This window comes from Lissotriton vulgaris, chromosome 7 (assembly GCF_964263255.1).
Source record: "Lissotriton vulgaris chromosome 7, aLisVul1.2, whole genome shotgun sequence".
NCBI lineage: Eukaryota > Metazoa > Chordata > Amphibia > Caudata > Salamandridae > Lissotriton > Lissotriton vulgaris.
In genome coordinates this window covers 828,531,957-828,550,886 of record NC_141695.1, presented here as the reverse complement: position 1 = coordinate 828,550,886, position 18,930 = coordinate 828,531,957, and the positions used below count along the sequence as shown (strand labels likewise).

General features: G+C 46.0%; 1 protein-coding gene across 1 annotated transcript in view; it reads right to left on the bottom strand.

The window, feature by feature from the left end:
- Positions 1-18,930, bottom strand: part of SLC25A10 (solute carrier family 25 member 10) — a 230,748-nt gene that overhangs the window by 83,190 nt on the left and 128,628 nt on the right. Inside the window, exons 2-4 of the mRNA XM_086931128.1 lie at positions 7,744-7,863; positions 3,362-3,476; positions 2,607-2,655 (exon numbers count right to left, since the gene is read on the bottom strand). Coding sequence (XP_086787254.1) covers positions 2,607-2,655; positions 3,362-3,476; positions 7,744-7,863 — 284 coding nt within the window. The remainder of the gene's footprint in view (positions 1-2,606; positions 2,656-3,361; positions 3,477-7,743; positions 7,864-18,930) is intronic.

Sequence of the window (18,930 nt, the reverse complement as noted above, 5' to 3'; positions counted from 1 at the left end):
TACTCTCTCCACAACTTTTCAACATCTACATGGAGCCCCTCACTACAATTCTAAGGAACTCCAACAGCCCCTTTCACCTCTATGCGGACGACACACAACTCTACCTGGAAACCACTTCGATCGCAGACATACACAGACTAAATGGCACACTCACAGAGGTCCAACATTGGCTCTCATCCAACCACCTCAAACTTAATGAAGAAAAGACAGAAGTGCTCCTCATCTCAAACAAAAGTGAAAATCCCCAAATACTTGAATGGCTCAAAGCCTTAAACGCCCTCAATGTTCTTCTTGTACCTACAACCTCCGCCAAATCACTGGGGATCACTCTGGACCCAAAACTGGACATGAAAGAACACATCTCTAAAACTCTCGTCTGACTTTGATAGTTCACTATCTCTATGGTCCTAGAGAGAACCAGATGACTCTCCCTTGATCTCCGCCATGTTGTGCCCTCATGCCGATATTGTAATGACTTACTTCCCCATGTTCTCCCTACCCTACTTCGACCTATCTGTCTTGTTGATGCTTATTTGTATTTGATATGAAGCGCTCTGATACCTTCGGGTCCAGCTAGCGCTATACAAAACTTAAAATAAATAAATAAATAAATACTTGGGGTGCCACAGGGTTCTTCCTTAGACCCGACCCTATTCAACATTTATAAATGGCCCCATTAGCTGTCCTGTTCGAGTCTTTTGGCTTTAAGGTTGTTTCTTTTGCAGACAACACTCAGCTGATTCCCTCCAATGATCGATTGTCAGCCTGTACACAGACCGCATTTAAATTCGGTTTATCCAGGATCTTTAAGAGGAGGAGAATAAATTATTAGTAGTCCAAACCTAGGAATGCACAGAGCTTACTTTTTGGTCAGAACAAAAAGAACTGGTTTGCGAACTTTGGCCCGAACATCTTCCCCAGTCAACCGCAGCCCAGAACGGTGGCCAGAAATCAGGGAGTAGAATTTGATTCTAACCTGTCTTTTCAGCCTCTAGTGATGTCGGTGGTTGCCACATATTTGGCAGTGCTGCGACCCTTGAAAACATTTCTGTATTCCTGTCTACATAATCACGTAAAACTGTGGTCTACGCCTTGATCACAACTAGGACTATGTCAACATTTTCTACCTGGGCCTCATATAGGTTGATCAGCAGGCTACAGACAGTTCACAATGCTGCTGTGCATCTCATTTTGAAGATCCCGAAAGGGGACTCTGTCTCACAGCATCTTAAAACCCTTCATTGGCTATCCATGGTCACAACATTAAGGATCGTTTGTTGCTAGTGCGGCGGCCATTTGTGGTCCATCTTGCGTTTTTGCAGGTCTGAGCTCAAATATCTTTCAGATCGCATCCTGCAATGCAGGCCCATCAGATCTCACATCGTCTGATGCCCAGGTTCAATCACAACAGATGTGGGGGCTGCTCATTTTCTGTTTTGGCTGCTCAGGAGTGGAACATGCCCCCTTTGTACTTTTGCTGCACCAGCAGTGAGAGACTGTTTCAGAAATTCTGAAAACAGCACTATTTGCTGCGGATTAATCAGAATTGGCGACTGGATTCTGTGCCTTTAGGATAGAGCCGGGACACTCCTTGGAGTATCCATGGCGCTCTGCAAATCCATTCAAAAAGGAAAATAGGTGAGGAAGGATATCAAAGGTGGATGGTGAGAAAACAATGAGAGAGGAGACAAGTGTGATAGACCGCGTAATAGATGGATAAAAAGGGACAGAGGAGAGAGTGGTGAAAGAGAGAACAGATGGTAAAGAGAGACATGTAAAGAGTTGAGAAACATTGACAGGGGAGAAATAAGATATGTGACGAGGGGGCAACAGAGAGAAAGCAAGAGATGCAGATGAGAGAATTTATTAAGACAGAGGTTGCCAAAGACAGCGTTGATATGAGAGAGAGAGAGAGAGAGAGAGAGAGAGAGAGAGAGAGAGAGAGAGAGAGAGAGAGAGAGAGAGAGAGAGAGAGAGAGAGAGAAGCAAGGCAATAAAGAGACAGAAACAAGTTAGAAAGACAACTGAGACAGGGGTGATAAGGAAGAAATGGAAAGATTATAAAGATAGAGAACGGAGAGAAAGGGCAGAGAGATTAGAGATTTGACTGACAGATACGTAAGAAAGAAAGCACAGAGAGAGGTAGGAGAGAGTGACATAACAGAGAGGCAGATAAAGGCGAGATGCTGCATCTGAGCGGAAGAGGGAGAAACAGGCCAGAGAGGTGATAAACAAAGGAGAGCGATACAGCTTACAGACACTAGAGATAGATGAGGTGACAAAGAGTCCACTACAAGTGAGAAAAAGACAAACGAGAAAGGGGAGACAACTGATATAGTAAAAAGATGAGATGGCCCTGATGCGATTCAAACTAACGACCTGCAAATAACAATAGATATCAGATGCTAGTGCTTAGCTGTGTGCCACTTTTCAAGCAGGAATTATATGGTCTGAATCCTTAGCGCTTGGGGATGAGGAGATACCAGGATGGGAGAAACGATGAAGAAAAAAGATGGAAGAGCTGTGAGCAAAGGTGTAGAGAACATGCGGAAATGGAGACTAGTATGTAGAGGGAAGATAATAGGAACACAGCACGGCAAACTGACCTGACATTCACCATGTCTGCGGGAGTCCCAACAAAGCCACCTGTGAATCCTGAAAGCACAAGAAAAAGATTGAATAACTCATCTCCGATCCGACACCCAACTCAAACCCTTAACCAGTGCCTCCTGAACACCCTTCTCAACCATTACCATAACCTTTCTACTTCACAAAATCGACTCAGACACCTCCTTCAAGTTCCTCTCTGGGCCAAAATATGGAACTCCCAGCATAACCATCTGATTTGCTCTTGCGTACTAGGTTATGGTTGTTCACCACCACTTATAAAAGGAATCTATGCAGACCTTACAGAAATGTACTAAATCAATCCACCAATCAATCTGCCTCTAAAACATATTTCACCTTAACACATTCACACCTCGAATACAACACCAGGTGGCGATCTAATGCATAGTGTAGTATCTGCAGCTCATATGCCTCGAACACATATTTCACCTTAACACATTCACGCCTCTAATACGTTCAAAGAAATCTGAGACACTATTAGCACCAAAGGCATTCCCCCGCATCACATGCACATTCTTCTCCATTACTTTAATTAGCCCTTTTCCTCTTCTTCTGATACACTTTCCTGAACCCATGCTTTGCCTCATATCCTGTGTTCTAACCAATTATATCCTCAGCTCGTACCCAAAGCCCTTCCCTGACATTCCCATTGGTCCTTCTACCGATTGCCTTCTCTCGCGTTCTCCTCTCTCCTACAGCCACTCTCTTCCCCTCCCCTGTGAAGTCTTCTCACCTCCAAAGGCTCCCAGCATCACCTTCTGGTAGAATGGGAGGGGGCCATTGTTGTTTTTGGACAGTCTGTCCCTCACAGTTTCGTAAATGGCAAATCTTGTCATGGAGTACGTCATCTGAGGAATAGAAGAGGAAGGGAGTTATCGTGGGTGCTCTCCGGGGGTAGAGGCAGCTTTACAAGTAGGAAGAAGAGCAGGTTCGGTTGAGTGGATGGATAGAACATCACCATGAGAGTATCGGAATTGGACATCACTACCACCAAGCGGGTATGTATGTCAGTGTCAGGTTACATCTCAGCATGCCAAGTTCTTCATTAGGCCTGCTAGAGTTAACATGAAACTAGGTGAAGTATTCGAGGAAGAAAATCCAGGCCTAGAATTAGAACTGCCCAGCTGCTTAGAATTCCAAATTGACTTAGCAATACTAAACTTCAAATGGGATTCCTTTAAGGGTTAAGGTCAGAAGACCATTCTATACTGGAATCATGAGCCTACCTTGGTGTAAGGGAGCATCAAATCACACAAGAAATGCTTTCTGAGGTTGAGAGTTGATCCAGGAACCCAGGGACTCTGATTTAGGAGTGTTCATGTTGGATTTCATCTACCATCAACAATAGAGGCATAGACGCATGCCGACCCCAAGCAAAAATGTTTAGACCGTTGCCTCCTACCTCTTTCACACAAACCAAGGAGAGGAAAACAACGGATGAAACGGAGACCTGACGGTGCATTAACACACTGGTCCACAAAAACGTTTCAGTTTTTAAACTATGATACCTGCCCTTTCTGCCCAGATAATTTGTTTTCACACATTTAGTTTTCAACCAGCTTCACAGACACACTGCGTTAAATATTTTTGCTGTGAAGGACAGTAGGTACAAGGTCAGCAGAAATGCCAATAGTACTTCAGCATCCACTTTACTTTTTAGCAGTAGGGAGGTTGGGGGAGCGAGAAATAGCAGGGTTGAAGTAACGGACATCCCTTCTATTTTTCTCCTTTTAAAGATGGTAAATATGAATTTACCACGAGAACCATAGGAGCAGCCCTACAAGTATCTGTTAATATCGGTTCATCCTTCCTAGAAGGACAATCCTAAATTTCATACCTCTATTTAGTAAGGGAGAAAATATTATACTCCTTTTTAATCTTAAAAATTCATTCTCCCAAGGCTTTAAGGTGTTTATCTATTGTTGGACAATGAACTGCTAGACCAAGAAGCATGCTAACTATCAGAAGACTCCTGCATCCTACATCCCAATAAGAGAATCAGTTCTATTAGCACATTCAAATGCACACATTTTGATCCACAAGCCTGAACACCTGGTCCCAATTCCAGTTTTAACACTTGACCAAAAATTGTGCAATTGTAGGCACATCAGTGTATCTCTGTTGTTCAAATTTAAACTATACAAATACATAACAAATAATTGTAATATGCGCCCATTAGAAACGCCTCAATAAGATATTGCTATCTCACATGCCCTTATCTTATTCTGGTTTTGGTGTCAGCCAGACAAATACAATCCTGTTCTCTGTAAAACGCCTCAAGCTTAAGATGATCTGCAGACATAAATTGATGTCTATAGACAATGGCATTCATCAAAAAGCATCAAAGTAACACTTTTATGTTGTATCATGGACATTTTATAGGTCAAAACTGATCCACCAGGACCTACTTTTGAAGGGCTACAAGCATTCGCCAACTCCTCTCAAAGCTGCATTTCCACGGCCCTTACCCAAAACTTGGAAGCAAACCTGGCATTTTCTTTTTCCTGTCTTTAACTGCAGATTAATCTCTACACCAGCACTACTGCTGATTTTTACCACTGCATTCATTTGATTTTGATAAAATGAATATTTGTTACTTAGGGAGTAAATGCCTTTTTGATACAACAATTAAACACCACAGCATTGATTCTTAACTTTTTCCACCTGTGACCTTCTACATTTAAAGATCATAATGTACCGTGAGGTCTCACTAGAAAGAATGAAGCAAGTATCTGCTACCCAACCGCACCACATGATTAGGTTACTTTCAGCTTCAACTGCTGACTTTACAACACGTAATAGAATAAATATGATTCTACAAAATAATTATTTTCTTTTGATTCTTTATTTTGACAATTTTACAGCAATTAAATATTGTGGTGTGCTGCCAACTCTTTATAATTCAGACTTTAGGAAGCGGTGGGCTGTTGCCCCAAAACATATTCTGGTACCTGAGGAATCAAGGAGCTCAATTGGCCATTCTTGATTGACTTATGTTGCTCTAACAAACAAAACAAAATGTTTCAAAGGGGATGTGTGAGAACACTTGAACCACTTTTACAAGTGTAGTAGCAGGATATAAAAATGCTACATGTAGCAGCAGGGCATAAAATGCTACATCTAACACACTCGGTTTCTTTGACTTAAGTACACATTACATCAAAAAATAGAATAAAACAACCTTGAGGTCATAAACACACGTGTGAATTAATCAGTCAAGCTATCTTACGCCCACTTGCGGTCACTGGAACCTCTGGTCTGCAAGTACAACACAGATCAATGAAGCAGACACTCAACCTGCTGGGTGAGTTATTCCATGTGGTTTGCAGCTTGTAACCTGCAGTGACATTGCTTTAATGCAAGACAGACCTCAATGCTTGAGTAAATTTGAATAACTTTTCAGAATGTTGTATTCCCTAACATTGGCACGGAAAACACTCTCCAATGGTACGCTAAACTCTCTACTCTCCTAATCCCCTTGCCACCTAATCCCTGCCTTTTCAGAAATCTCATACCCACTATAAGTCTCACTTACTGAGAAATGCCACTGCCTTCACATTAACTCCAAAAGCCGCACAAAGGGCCTGTTTTAGCAGTGAACAGACACGTCAATTGATTACAGACTGGTCTGCCTGAACCCTCATGTTCCTTAGTATTCAAATTCCCTCAACTGTATGACGGCCAGTGTGGACATTTAAGGAAGGCTTAGGCACTATCCCGTTCCTATCCTAGCTGTAAATTGCTATTGTTTTTCTTACTGGCTTCTTGGTTTGTGTTTTGGCTCCTGGGCTCTCTTCTGTGCTTAGGTTCCATTTTGAAGGTCATTCAAATTATACTTAGTGACAGCAACAGTAGTTTATCTTCCTAGCAGTTTTGTACTACACCTATTGGATTTTTAGGTGCAGCAATGTTGCCCTTATTTTGGGGCACCCTTCGGAGCGTTTCCTGAGCTTGTCGGTTTTCCTCATTTTGGTCATGCGCATAATGATTGCAAAACCTGACCTGGAGCATGGACGGCTACCTCTCTCCTAAGACATCGCGAGTCACTCGAGGCATCTCTTTTGTGATCTGCAAAGTGCACTTATATCCAAGTACTGGGAAAGTCATGGGACTTGACTGGCATCAAACACGGATATCTTATTACAGATACATTTACAGTGTTCCCGTGTTGCACCCCGATTTTGACCTGCACACATACACTAGTATTTAAACCAGTTGCCTATTTTAAAAAGTGCATAACATGCAGGTGGGTTCCTGCCCTTTGCCTCATTATATTCTTTAAGTCAAGTAATTTTTCTCTAACCCTTTCATGTTCTCAATCACTGACCTCATAGCAAGTGAAAACAGGAGTACAAAAGAAGTTAAAAGGTAGATTGACAGGGAATAACAGGATGAGATGGTCAGCAGTATTCACACAGTCATTAATAAACCTGTCCGCCCCACATTCTCTGCGGATTAAGCACTTGCTGCAGAGATCTAGGATAACCTAGATGACACTGATCTCTCATTCACATTCAGCCAGTAATAGGTTTTTAGCTAGCAACTTTTTGCATGTTGGGATTTCTACACCCATGTGTATAAAGAAAAAAGCAAAACTACAAATCCCTGAAAGCAAAGTATGCTTGCTAAATATCTAGAACCGGCTTAAGATGTAACAAGCTATGGAACTATTTGGCAGCTGTAAAGTTTACCTTAGATTCTGTGTGAAACAAACAGCCACATTAAAAACAAATTTAAAAAATGTCAGGTTTTTTTCAGCTTTGTCCTCATAGGCAATAAAAGGGCAAATGGTAACAAGTTTTGAGATTCTCTTTCAAGGGAATACGCTCCCATTAGATTGCTAATGGGAATCATTTATAGTGACCTTTGTTTGACACATAATGTAAGTCTTTGGTTCATATCACATTAGAATAGCAACCATTAGAAAATCAAGAGAAGTGCAATTGATTTGCTCAATTTCATTTCCATATAAAATTGAATTGGTATATGATTTGCTAATGAATCCTTTAGGAGACAGTTTTATTACTTTTTTGTACAATGCAAACACCTCAGCTACCACTTTTGCTGCACATTATGAAGTCATACCCACAAACCCAGTGCTCCTTTATCACTCACCTGCCTGAAGAGAGAGGCACTGAGCCCGTTATAGAGAGCCAGGAACCCATCATTGCGTATTACAGAGAGCGCCATGCCCGTCATACGAAGCTTCACTTCCTGCTGTGTCTGAAGATGAACCTGGAACAGGAAAAACAGAACAGGTGAAATAGTGTAGCCTAGAGCCCACCTCTGAAATTCCTCAGTGTGCCATAACCCCTCAGTGTGCTCTTATGCCCCAAGTATATGACGCGCAGTGTACCCCTGTAGCCCTGCTAGACCCTTTAAATGACCTACTCTACTCGGTCAGTATATCCGGATCCGTCGGCCCTCGCCCTCTCAGTGCGCTTTGTCCCATCAGTGCACAGTCTGTGTAAGCCTGCGCTTGTCTTCCTCTTGAGCCTAAAGCACATGAGATGAGCTGAAACCTTCAGCACAGAGTTCAGGTGGCCCTTATCTCATGGACTTGAGCAAGCCCAAGGCAAATAAACACGGTGGGAGCAGGTGGGTAATTTAAACAAGCATTGGAAATGCAATAGGTCTCGCAGTAGTAAAGTTTGAGCTATAGGTGTTATTTATTTTTTTGTTTTTTATTTATGTGTTGTTTTTTCTAAATAGCTAAATTAATAGCTTTCTTCTTTACAAAGCCAATAGTTATAATTTTTGTAAATGTGACACCTCTAGCATTTGTAAAGCAACATGTTTTGTATTAACGGGACTTATATGTGACTTATATGTATTGATATAAAAAAAATCAATGGCTTTAAAAAAAAATTAATAATTAATGCGTAAATAAAATGGATTTTATTTTATATTGCCAATAGCTTAAAGTTTATTAAATATATTTAGTGAAGATGCTGTGGTTGCGCTGAGTGAGGGTGAGGGTGGGTGAGGGTGAGTGAGGGTGAGGGTGAGTGAGGGGTTGAGGGTGAGTGAGGGGTTGAGGGTGAGTGAGGGTGAGGGGTTGAGGGTGGGTGAGGGGTTGAGGGTGGGTGAGGGGTTGAGGGTGAGTAAGGGTGAGTGAGGGTGAGTGAGGGTGAGTGAGGGTGAGTGAGGGTGAGTGAGGGTGAGTGAGGGTGAGTGAGGGTGAGTGAGGGTGAGTGAGGGTGAGTGAGGGTGAGTGAGGGTGAGTGTGGGTGAGGGGTTGAGGGTGAGTGAGGGTGAGGGTGGGTGAGGGTGAGGGTGGGTGAGGGTGGGTGAGGGTGAGTGAGGGTGAGGGATTGAGGGTGAGGGGTTGAGGGTGGGTGAGGGTGAGGGTGAGTGAGGGTGAGGGATTGAGGGTGAGGGGTTGAGGGTGGGTGAGGGTGAGTGAGGGTGAGTGAGGGTGAGGGGTTGAGGGTGAGTGAGGGTGAGGGTGAGTGAGGATGAGGTGTTGAGGGTGGGTGAGGGTGAGTGAGGGTGAGGGTGAGTGAGGGTGAGGGGTTGAGGGTGAGGGGTTGAGGGTGAGGGGTTGAGGGTGAGTGAGGGTGAGGGGTTGAGGGTGAGTGAGGGTGAGGGTGAGGGTGAGTGAGGGTGAGGGGTTGAGGGTGAGACCTAAAAATGCCAACCATAAGACTATCAGTACATAAAGAAGTTAGTAGCTATTCCTATTTACGTCTGGAAAACGTAATAAGTTGTATGGTAGAATTACTTTATTAACTCTCGGGAGCTTAAAGAACATAGGGTGTTTCCTTTGAAAAGCAATTTCATGGCAGGAGTTACAAATGACGTCTAGTACATCTTTTATGTCTATAACAGGAAGTGACTATATACGGTCACACCCACTACCCGTTAACCCACCTTCTGTGAATTCCGGTACCAGAAGCTCTTGGCGACGGCTGTCCGCCTCTCTTACGTACTGCAGGACTAGGTCGTTTCGATCTGCTGAAGCTGTAACTTCGAGAAGAGCGGCTTCCAAATCAGCCTGGCGGTAAAGCAGCGAATGAGAAGTGACAGCGGCCGCCATTTTGGATCAGGAATGGAGACTAGGATTGCGCCTGCGCGCCTTACACCCCCTCCCCCCCCCCCCGACAGTCCTTCTCTTTATTCAGTACTGACCGGCCGTATGCACGGAGGAAGTAGGGTTCGCTGATGTTGCCCCTGAAGTGGAGTTTATAACGGACTTTAACTGTAACATTTATGGCAAAATACTCTATATTCAAAAAGTAAAACATTTTTGTCACAGCCTTTTGCTACGGTCTCGTTAATTTCCTCCCTAAAATTAATTTCCTGTATTTGAAAAAAACGAATGGCTGCTTTCCATCAATTTCTGAGCACCTGGGCAAAATTTAAACTGTATGAATTGTTAATGCAGCAAAATACTACACAGTTCGTAGACGTTGTTCGAAAAGAAAGAAAAAGTGCGCGATTTTACTAGGGCATCTGTACATTTGAGCTTGGGTTGTTGCTCCCGAGAAGAGTGGAATTTGTATAAAAGGTAAAGTACAGTGGTCTTTTCTCCGAGAAAAATACAATACCCTAAGGAGGGATGATAGAACATACTTGTGCTCGGCGTCACGTTTTGTTTTAGGTACCAAATGATTATTTAGACTGGGATAGGGAATATGACATGCAATAGCTGTGTTTTTGGCTGTATGTGTATCTCCCGTGTTAGATTCCACAAGAGGTTTGATACCTTCGGGTAATGTCCGCGCTTTATAAAAATTCACTAAAAAAGAGGAATTTATAGGTAGTAGATCAAAAGACTGACTATAGTTGAAAACCATGTTCGTACATTTTTCACCACGTTATAGTGCCCTGCTCATCCTTTGCATTGTCTAGCCCTGGCGGCCATTTTTCAGTATGTCTTTTACTAGAATGGACATACGGGTAACTTATCAGCAAGCCCTTTCTGATAATAAATGTATTGTATCCCCTCCTTAATGTTTACTTTTCGAAGCAAATCAACACTTTCGTTTACTTTACTAATTACATTCGAATGTGTATTAATTACAGCTTGTATACAATTGCAGCCGTAGATCTAGGTGAAGCACGTACAGTGCTGGTTTCTCAGTTTCTGTGGTCTTTGTGAGATGTCAGAAGAGGGTCTTTTAGAAGAAGATGGCATCTGGGACTACAAGTCTATCAGGAAACCCAAATCAAAGAGTCAAAATGCTGTAGAGACCGCACAGTCCTCGAAGACCACCAATATTGCAGAATGTGAATCAAGGAGACGTGGCAGAAAGAACACACAGATCGCAGTTACACTGAAAAAAAAAATGCGACACGGCAGGCAGGGGAGGGGGCGGAGCGGGGGTGTGGGAGGAGTGCGGGAACAGACGGCGAGGGGAGGAGAGTAGGAGGAGGAGAGTAGGGGAGGCACGGCCTAGCGGCCGTGCAATCAAGAAGTGAGGGGGCGGGAGAGTAGGCAAGGCAGGCGGCTGGGGGCATGTGCACGCGCTTTTAAGCTCAATGCGCATGCGCATTGAGCTTAAAAGTCACGGGCACTGCAAGGAATCGCCACGATTCCTTGCAAGTTGGATAAAGAGTGGATAAGCCCCCATAGTCTCGCTAGCTCGATGCGCATGCGCATCGACAGGCGAGACCTAAAAAAGGAGATATTTATTTTACATTTACTCACAAGTTGAAGTACTTTGTGACATTCTTTTTATTGAGCAGATATAACAAAACACTATCGGAATGGCACAGGTGATGAATGCAATGGAGGCTCGGATATGTGAGGAATCCGTAAACAAAATATGTATCACAAGTAAAAATAAAATCTTGTGTTACTGTAGGGGACTGGCAGCAAATAACAGAAGCACGTCGTGCCAGGTGTTTTATGGGCTTAGCCAATGCGTGTTGTTTAGTTTAGTTCACGCTGTGTCTATGCTGGTCAGAGGCTTCTTCCAGCGTGCTTTCCCTGGGCTCAGGATCTGTTATGGACTCTTCTAGATCCTATGATCGACTCCAGCTGTGCGATGGCTGTTCAGTCCATCCTATATGGAGACATTTCCATTTTCCCCTTGCAGCTATTTGAAGGACCCTCATACCGGATGTCCTGACGGTTTTCCTTTCACACTACTCTGTGGGTCTCATGATGACTGGAAGATTCGGGTCAACCCCATTTCCCTAATCCCATGCTCCTTGCCCCTGTTAGAAGGATGGGTCAGCCTTCCTGTTATGCGCTGCATAAGACTACTCGTTCGTAGCCAAGTCTAACAACAGGTGTGCCACAGATCCATCAATCCAATACCACCACCTCCTTTTTAGGTTTTGCCTCGCCAAAAAGATGCGCTCTGCGCATCTTTTTTGCGCAGGCAAAAACTAATGAGTACTGTAGTGTGGCTTTGGGTCGGCCCTCGTCATTCATTGGCTGGCTCCATAAATGGAGCCTAGCCATTGGACGAGGGGCCTGTCCGTCAATGCCGGACCAGACACGGGGGCGTTCCCGAGATTCTTTGGCTTTTGGCTACGTCAGCCGAAAGCCTCTTCTCGGGAACACCCCCGAATCTGGTCCGGGATTGAGGGCACCCGCCGGGAAAGGGCATGAAGGTCAAACCAAGCTGCAGGGAGGTATCGCCGGCAGCCCGTCATCCGAGGAGATGGTTGGCTGCAGGGAAAGTAGGAGGCATGAAGATTATACCGAGTGCAGAGTGGAGCTTCAGAGTGGAGCTTCAGAGTGGAGCTTCAGAGTGGAGCTTCAGAGTGGAGCTTCAGAGTGCAGAGTGGAGCTTCAGAGTGGAGCTTCAGAGTGGAGCTTCAGAGTGGAGCTTCAGAGTGGAGCTTCAGAGTGGAGCTTCAGAGTGGAGCTTCAGAGTGCAGAGTGGAGCTTCAGAGTGGAGCTTCAGAGTGCAGAGTGGAGCTTCAGAGTGGAGCTTCAGAGTGCAGAGTGGAGCTTCAGAGTGGAGCTTCAAAGTGGAGCTTCAGAGTGGAGCTTCAGAGTGGAGCTTCAGAGTGCAGAGTGGAGCTTCAGAGTGCAGAGTGGAGCTTCAGAGTGGAGCTTCAGAGTGGAGCTTCAGAGTGGAGCTTCAGAGTGGAGCTTCAGAGTGGAGCTTCAGAGTGGAGCTTCAGAGTGCAGAGTGGAGCTTCAGAGTGCAGCTTCAGAGTGCAGCTTCAGAGTGCAGCTTCAGAGTGGAGCTTCAGAGTGGAGAGTGGAGCTTCAGAGTGCAGAGTGGAGCTTCAGAGTGGAGCTTCAGAGTGGAGCTTCAGAGTGGAGCTTCAGAGTGGAGCTTCAGAGTGGAGCTTCAGAGTGCAGAGTGGAGCTTCAGAGTGGAGCTTCAGAGTGGAGCTTCAGAGTGGAGCTTCAGAGTGGAGCTTCAGAGTGGAGCTTCAGAGTGCAGAGTGGAGCTTCAGAGTGGAGCTTCAGAGTGGAGCTTCAGAGTGGAGCTTCAGAGTGGAGCTTCAGAGTGGAGCTTCAGAGTGGAGCTTCAGAGTGGAGCTTCAGAGTGGAGCTTCAGAGTGCAGAGTGGAGCTTCAGAGTGCAGAGTGGAGCTTCAGAGTGCAGAGTGGAGCTTCAGAGTGGAGCTTCAGAGTGCAGAGTGGAGCTTCAGAGTGGAGCTTCAGAGTGCAGAGTGGAGCTTCAGAGTGGAGCTTCAGAGTGGAGCTTCAGAGTGGAGCTTCAGAGTGGAGCTTCAGAGTGGAGCTTCAGAGTGCAGAGTGGAGCTTCAGAGTGGAGCTTCAGAGTGCAGAGTGGAGCTTCAGAGTGGAGCTTCAGAGTGGAGCTTCAGAGTGCAGAGTGGAGCTTCAGAGTGGAGCTTCAGAGTGGAGCTTCAGAGTGGAGCTTCAGAGTGGAGCTTCAGAGTGGAGCTTCAGAGTGGAGCTTCAGAGTGCAGAGTGGAGCTTCAGAGTGCAGAGTGGAGCTTCAGAGTGCAGAGTGGAGCTTCAGAGTGGAGCTTCAGAGTGCAGAGTGGAGCTTCAGAGTGGAGCTTCAGAGTGCAGAGTGGAGCTTCAGAGTGGAGCTTCAGAGTGGAGCTTCAGAGTGGAGCTTCAGAGTGGAGCTTCAGAGTGGAGCTTCAGAGTGCAGAGTGGAGCTTCAGAGTGGAGCTTCAGAGTGCAGAGTGGAGCTTCAGAGTGGAGCTTCAGAGTGGAGCTTCAGAGTGCAGAGTGGAGCTTCAGAGTGGAGCTTCAGAGTGGAGCTTCAGAGTGGAGCTTCAGAGTGCAGCTTCAGAGTGGAGCTTCAGAGTGGAGCTTCAGAGTGGAGCTTCAGAGTGGAGCTTCAGAGTGCAGAGTGGAGCTTCAGAGTGCAGAGTGGAGCTTCAGAGTGGAGCTTCAGAGTGGAGCTTCAGAGTGGAGCTTCAGAGTGGAGCTTCAGAGTGGAGCTTCAGAGTGGAGCTTCAGAGTGGAGCTTCAGAGTGCAGAGTGGAGCTTCAGAGTGGAGCTTCAGAGTGCAGAGTGGAGCTTCAGAGTGGAGCTTCAGAGTGCAGAGTGGAGCTTCAGAGTGGAGCTTCAGAGTGGAGCTTCAGAGTGGAGCTTCAGAGTGGAGCTTCAGAGTGGAGCTTCAGAGTGCAGAGTGGAGCTTCAGAGTGGAGCTTCAGAGTGCAGAGTGGAGCTTCAGAGTGGAGCTTCAGAGTGCAGAGTGGAGCTTCAGAGTGGAGCTTCAGAGTGGAGCTTCAGAGTGGAGCTTCAGAGTGGAGCTTCAGAGTGCAGAGTGGAGCTTCAGAGTGCAGCTTCAGAGTGGAGCTTCAGAGTGCAGAGTGGAGCTTCAGAGTGCAGAGTGGAGCTTCAGAGTGCAGAGTGGAGCTTCAGAGTGGAGCTTCAGAGTGGAGCTTCAGAGTGGAGCTTCAGAGTGGAGCTTCAGAGTGGAGCTTCAGAGTGGAGCTTCAGAGTGGAGCTTCAGAGTGGAGCTTCAGAGTGGAGCTTCAGAGTGCAGAGTGGAGCTTCAGAGTGGAGCTTCAGAGTGGAGCTTCAGAGTGCAGAGTGGAGCTTCAGAGTGGAGCTTCAGAGTGCAGAGTGGAGCTTCAGAGTGCAGAGTGGAGCTTCAGAGTGCAGAGTGGAGCTTCAGAGTGCAGAGTGGAGCTTCAGAGTGCAGAGTGGAGCTTCAGAGTGCAGAGTGGAGCTTCAGAGTGCAGAGTGGAGCTTCAGAGTGGAGCTTCAGAGTGCAGAGTGGAGCTTCAGAGTGCAGAGTGGAGCTTCAGAGTGGAGCTTCAGAGTGGAGCTTCAGAGTGGAGCTTCAGAGTGGAGCTTCAGAGTGGAGCTTCAGAGTGGAGCTTCAGAGTGGAGCTTCAGAGTGCAGAGTGGAGCTTCAGAGTGGAGCTTCAGAGTGGAGAGTGGAGCTTCAGAGTGGAGAGTGGAGAGTGGAGCTTCAGAGTGCAGAGTGGAGAGTGGAGCTTCAGAGTGCAGAGTGGAGAGTGGAGCTTCAGAGTGCAGAGTGGAGAGTGGAGCTTCAGAGTGCAGAGTGGAGAGTGGAGCTTCAGAGTGCAGAGTGGAGAGTGGAGCTGCAGAGTGGAGCTTCAGAGTGCAGAGTGGGGCTTCAGAGTGGAGCTTCAGAGTGCAGAGTGGAGCTTCAGAGTGCAGAGTGGAGCTTCAGAGTGCAGAGTGGAGCTTCAGAGTGCAGAGTGGAGCTTCAGAGTGCAGAGTGGAGCTTCAGAGTGGAGCTTCAGAGTGCAGAGTGGAGCTTCAGAGTGCAGAGTGGAGCTTCAGAGTGGAGCTTCAGAGTGGAGCTTCAGAGTGGAGCTTCAGAGTGGAGCTTCAGAGTGGAGCTTCAGAGTGGAGCTTCAGAGTGCAGAGTGGAGCTTCAGAGTGGAGCTTCAGAGTGCAGAGTGGAGCTTCAGAGTGGAGCTTCAGAGTGCAGAGTGGAGCTTCAGAGTGGAGAGTGGAGAGTGGAGCTTCAGAGTGGAGAGTGGAGAGTGGAGCTTCAGAGTGGAGAGTGGAGAGTGGAGCTTCAGAGTGCAGAGTGGAGAGTGGAGCTTCAGAGTGCAGAGTGGAGAGTGGAGCTTCAGAGTGCAGAGTGGAGAGTGGAGCTTCAGAGTGCAGAGTGGAGAGTGGAGCTTCAGAGTGGAGCTTCAGAGTGCAGAGTGGAGCTTCAGAGTGGAGCTTCAGAGTGGAGAGTGGAGAGTGGAGCTTCAGAGTGGAGAGTGGAGAGTGGAGCTTCAGAGTGGAGAGTGGAGAGTGGAGCTTCAGAGTGCAGAGTGGAGAGTGGAGCTTCAGAGTGCAGAGTGGAGAGTGGAGCTTCAGAGTGCAGAGTGGAGAGTGGAGCTTCAGAGTGCAGAGTGGAGCTTCAGAGTGCAGAGTGGAGCTTCAGAGTGCAGAGTGGAGCTTCAGAGTGCAGAGTGGAGCTTCAGAGTGCAGAGTGGAGCTTCAGAGTGCAGAGTGGAGCTTCAGAGTGCAGAGTGGAGCTTCAGAGTGCAGAGTGGAGCTTCAGAGTGCAGAGTGGAGCTTCAGAGTGCAGAGTGGAGCTTCAGAGTGGAGCTTCAGAGTGCAGAGTGGAGCTTCAGAGTGGAGCTTCAGAGTGGAGCTTCAGAGTGGAGCTTCAGAGTGGAGCTTCAGAGTGGAGCTTCAGAGTGGAGCTTCAGAGTGCAGAGTGGAGCTTCAGAGTGGAGCTTCAGAGTGGAGCTTCAGAGTGGAGCTTCAGAGTGCAGAGTGGAGATTCAGAGTGGAGCTTCAGAGTGCAGAGTGGAGCTTCAGAGTGCAGAGTGGAGATTCAGAGTGCAGATTCAGAGTGCAGAGTGCAGATTCAGAGTGGAGCTTCAGAGTTCAGATTCAGAGTGGAGCTTCAGAGTGCAGAGTGGAGCTTCAGAGTGGAGCTTCAGAGTGGAGCTTCAGAGTGGAGCTTCAGAGTGGAGCTTCAGAGTGCAGAGTGGAGCTTCAGAGTGCAGAGTGGAGCTTCAGAATGCAGAGTGGAGCTTCAGAGTGTCAAGAGCAATGCCAACAGCTCTAACTTTAACAAAGGCAAAACCATTGCATTGTAAATGCTTGTTGGTGATGTTATGCTTTTTTTTCAACTCATGTTTTCAATGGGTATTCTTAAGAAACCTAGGCTATTTCATCACGAAAGAATACCCACAGAACGAAAACAGTGCACAGGTCTTCTCTTCATACTTTCCAACACACATAATTTTTATAGTAGCTTCTGAAATGTTTTATATAGCGCCACGTGTCATCTAGGCCACTTCAGACCACGGACAGATAAAGAAACTAACATTGGAAAGTGAGTTCGAATGCAGTCATGTGCATAGGATGGTGCTATAAACAAAGGTTAACCCAAAAGGTTTTGAGTACCTCGGGAAAAAGTATATATAGAAAAAAACACAACTGTTCGCTATGATATCAATCAAAATGAGAGAATACAGTCTTCATTGATTTAAGACACATACTGAAGTACCGAAGGCAAGACAAAACAAGGGGAAAGGCAGGCAGTAAATGCTGTATAGCAGTTTATTCAGTAACAGCATTCTTTTTATCGTTATTATGCATTTACATTTTTTTTGTAAAGAGATCCAGTGCCTACACATAAGTGAACTAACGTGCAGTGATAAGTGATATAAAAAAACGTGCATCACAAATGAAAATACATACAACTCCTTTTTGCTATTATTGCAATTTGAGGAACGGAGTCTAAACACGTCTATTGTCGATGGCGTTTCGAACTCTCCCAATGTGAGGTCATCATCAGGACGGGCATGAGCACCCAGTATCTGGAAATAAAATGTACAGGTAAGGCTCTGAAAGGAGCATGATGGGGCCTGTCTAAGGTACAAATATTATTTAAAAAAGGGGTAGGAATTTCCCAGGTTAACAGAAGGGCGGGAGTCAATCCCAATGCAAGTGATCCCTGCAGCGTAATGAAGGAGAAGATTCTAGGGCTCCTGGGGTGCCCTACAATAAGGGAGATGGCAGACACAAGCCATTGCGCCTGGTCGCGTTCGTTGGTTGACCGATCGGGATCACCAAGGAATCCTTTACCACCTGCGCTGCCAGAAACGAATCTACGCTGGCCGCACATCCATCCCGATCCTGGGCAATTGGACCTTGTGTCCCGGATTAATAGGTCTCGGAATTAACCCTTCCCGCCCCCTGGAACCATTGAGGCAATGACTCCCTCACTGCTCTAGAGGCCCTGGAGCCTTTCCGTAATCGTGCGTTAATTACGCGTTGGCGCCCCGCAGAACCGCGGAGCTACGACTAATACACCATCCCTCAGGTAATCCAGAAGCCCAGCAATCCACCCGGACAACAACTACACTGGTTGTGTGTCCCTGCTTCCTTCTCAGCCCTCACAATTGGAAGGGTTATGGTTAACCTTCAGGCAATGCATCCTCAGTCCTGATGATGATCCTTTATTTTATATAGGATCGAAACGTCGACAGTTTATGTAGTTTTCACGCCAGTTTCCCATTGTGTTACTCAACTGTGTTTACTACATGTGGTCAGCTTGGTTAAATTCTAACTCACTACCAACGTCCCCCTACCTTACAATTGCCTGCCAATTACCCCTTTATGTAATTTTCTTGGTTTGTCCTTCTTGTGTTATATGTACTGGATACAGGACTGTATCCCATTGTATAATTGTTCACCTTATTTTTTTGAATTATTACCATTGATTAAATTGTGAGGCTGGAAAATCTTTCTTATAGTACACATTGTTGTCTATAATTCATTAAGTGCTCCATTTTGCTAAATTAAGGACCTTTGTTTCTTGTTATTACTACAATAAGGGAGAAGCACATGAAGAGGGCATACAGATAGCATCAGCAAGTAACTCCAACAAGAGTTAAATCAACTCACACTGTAGATAAGGAATGATCCTAAATGGGTAACTGATCAGTCGACCAGCTGAAGTAAGCAGTGGCTTAAAATTTAATCAGGGCTTTAATGAACCGTTTCTTTTGAAAATCACAGACCCAGAATAAATGGTATGCAAAAGGACCAAAAAACTGAATAAAGGTCCCCCAGGGGTAAAAAGACCTATCGGATTACGATAGGCCGGCTCGCGACGTGGGTACTTCATGATGTGTTTTAAATCAACATGCATATCATAGGCCTAGAAGGGCCACTCTTCGATCACTCATGTACTGCAGTTGAAACCTAGATTAAACATTCTCGGGTGCACAATGCCTCTTTGGTACTGTGCCTGGTGCCATCTGTTGCAATGGCATTCAGAGACTTCTGGGCATAGGCGTAACTAGGTTGGTTTATGTTTTGCAAGAATTAATAAATAAAAGGGGAATGAACACCTGGGTCCCCTTCAATATGCCAATCCAGATATGTATTTCTTCCCTCCCAAGTTATCCCATTCAACAAGTGGAGACAGAGCTTGACATGCATGTGCACCTTTCAGGAAAATTGCTT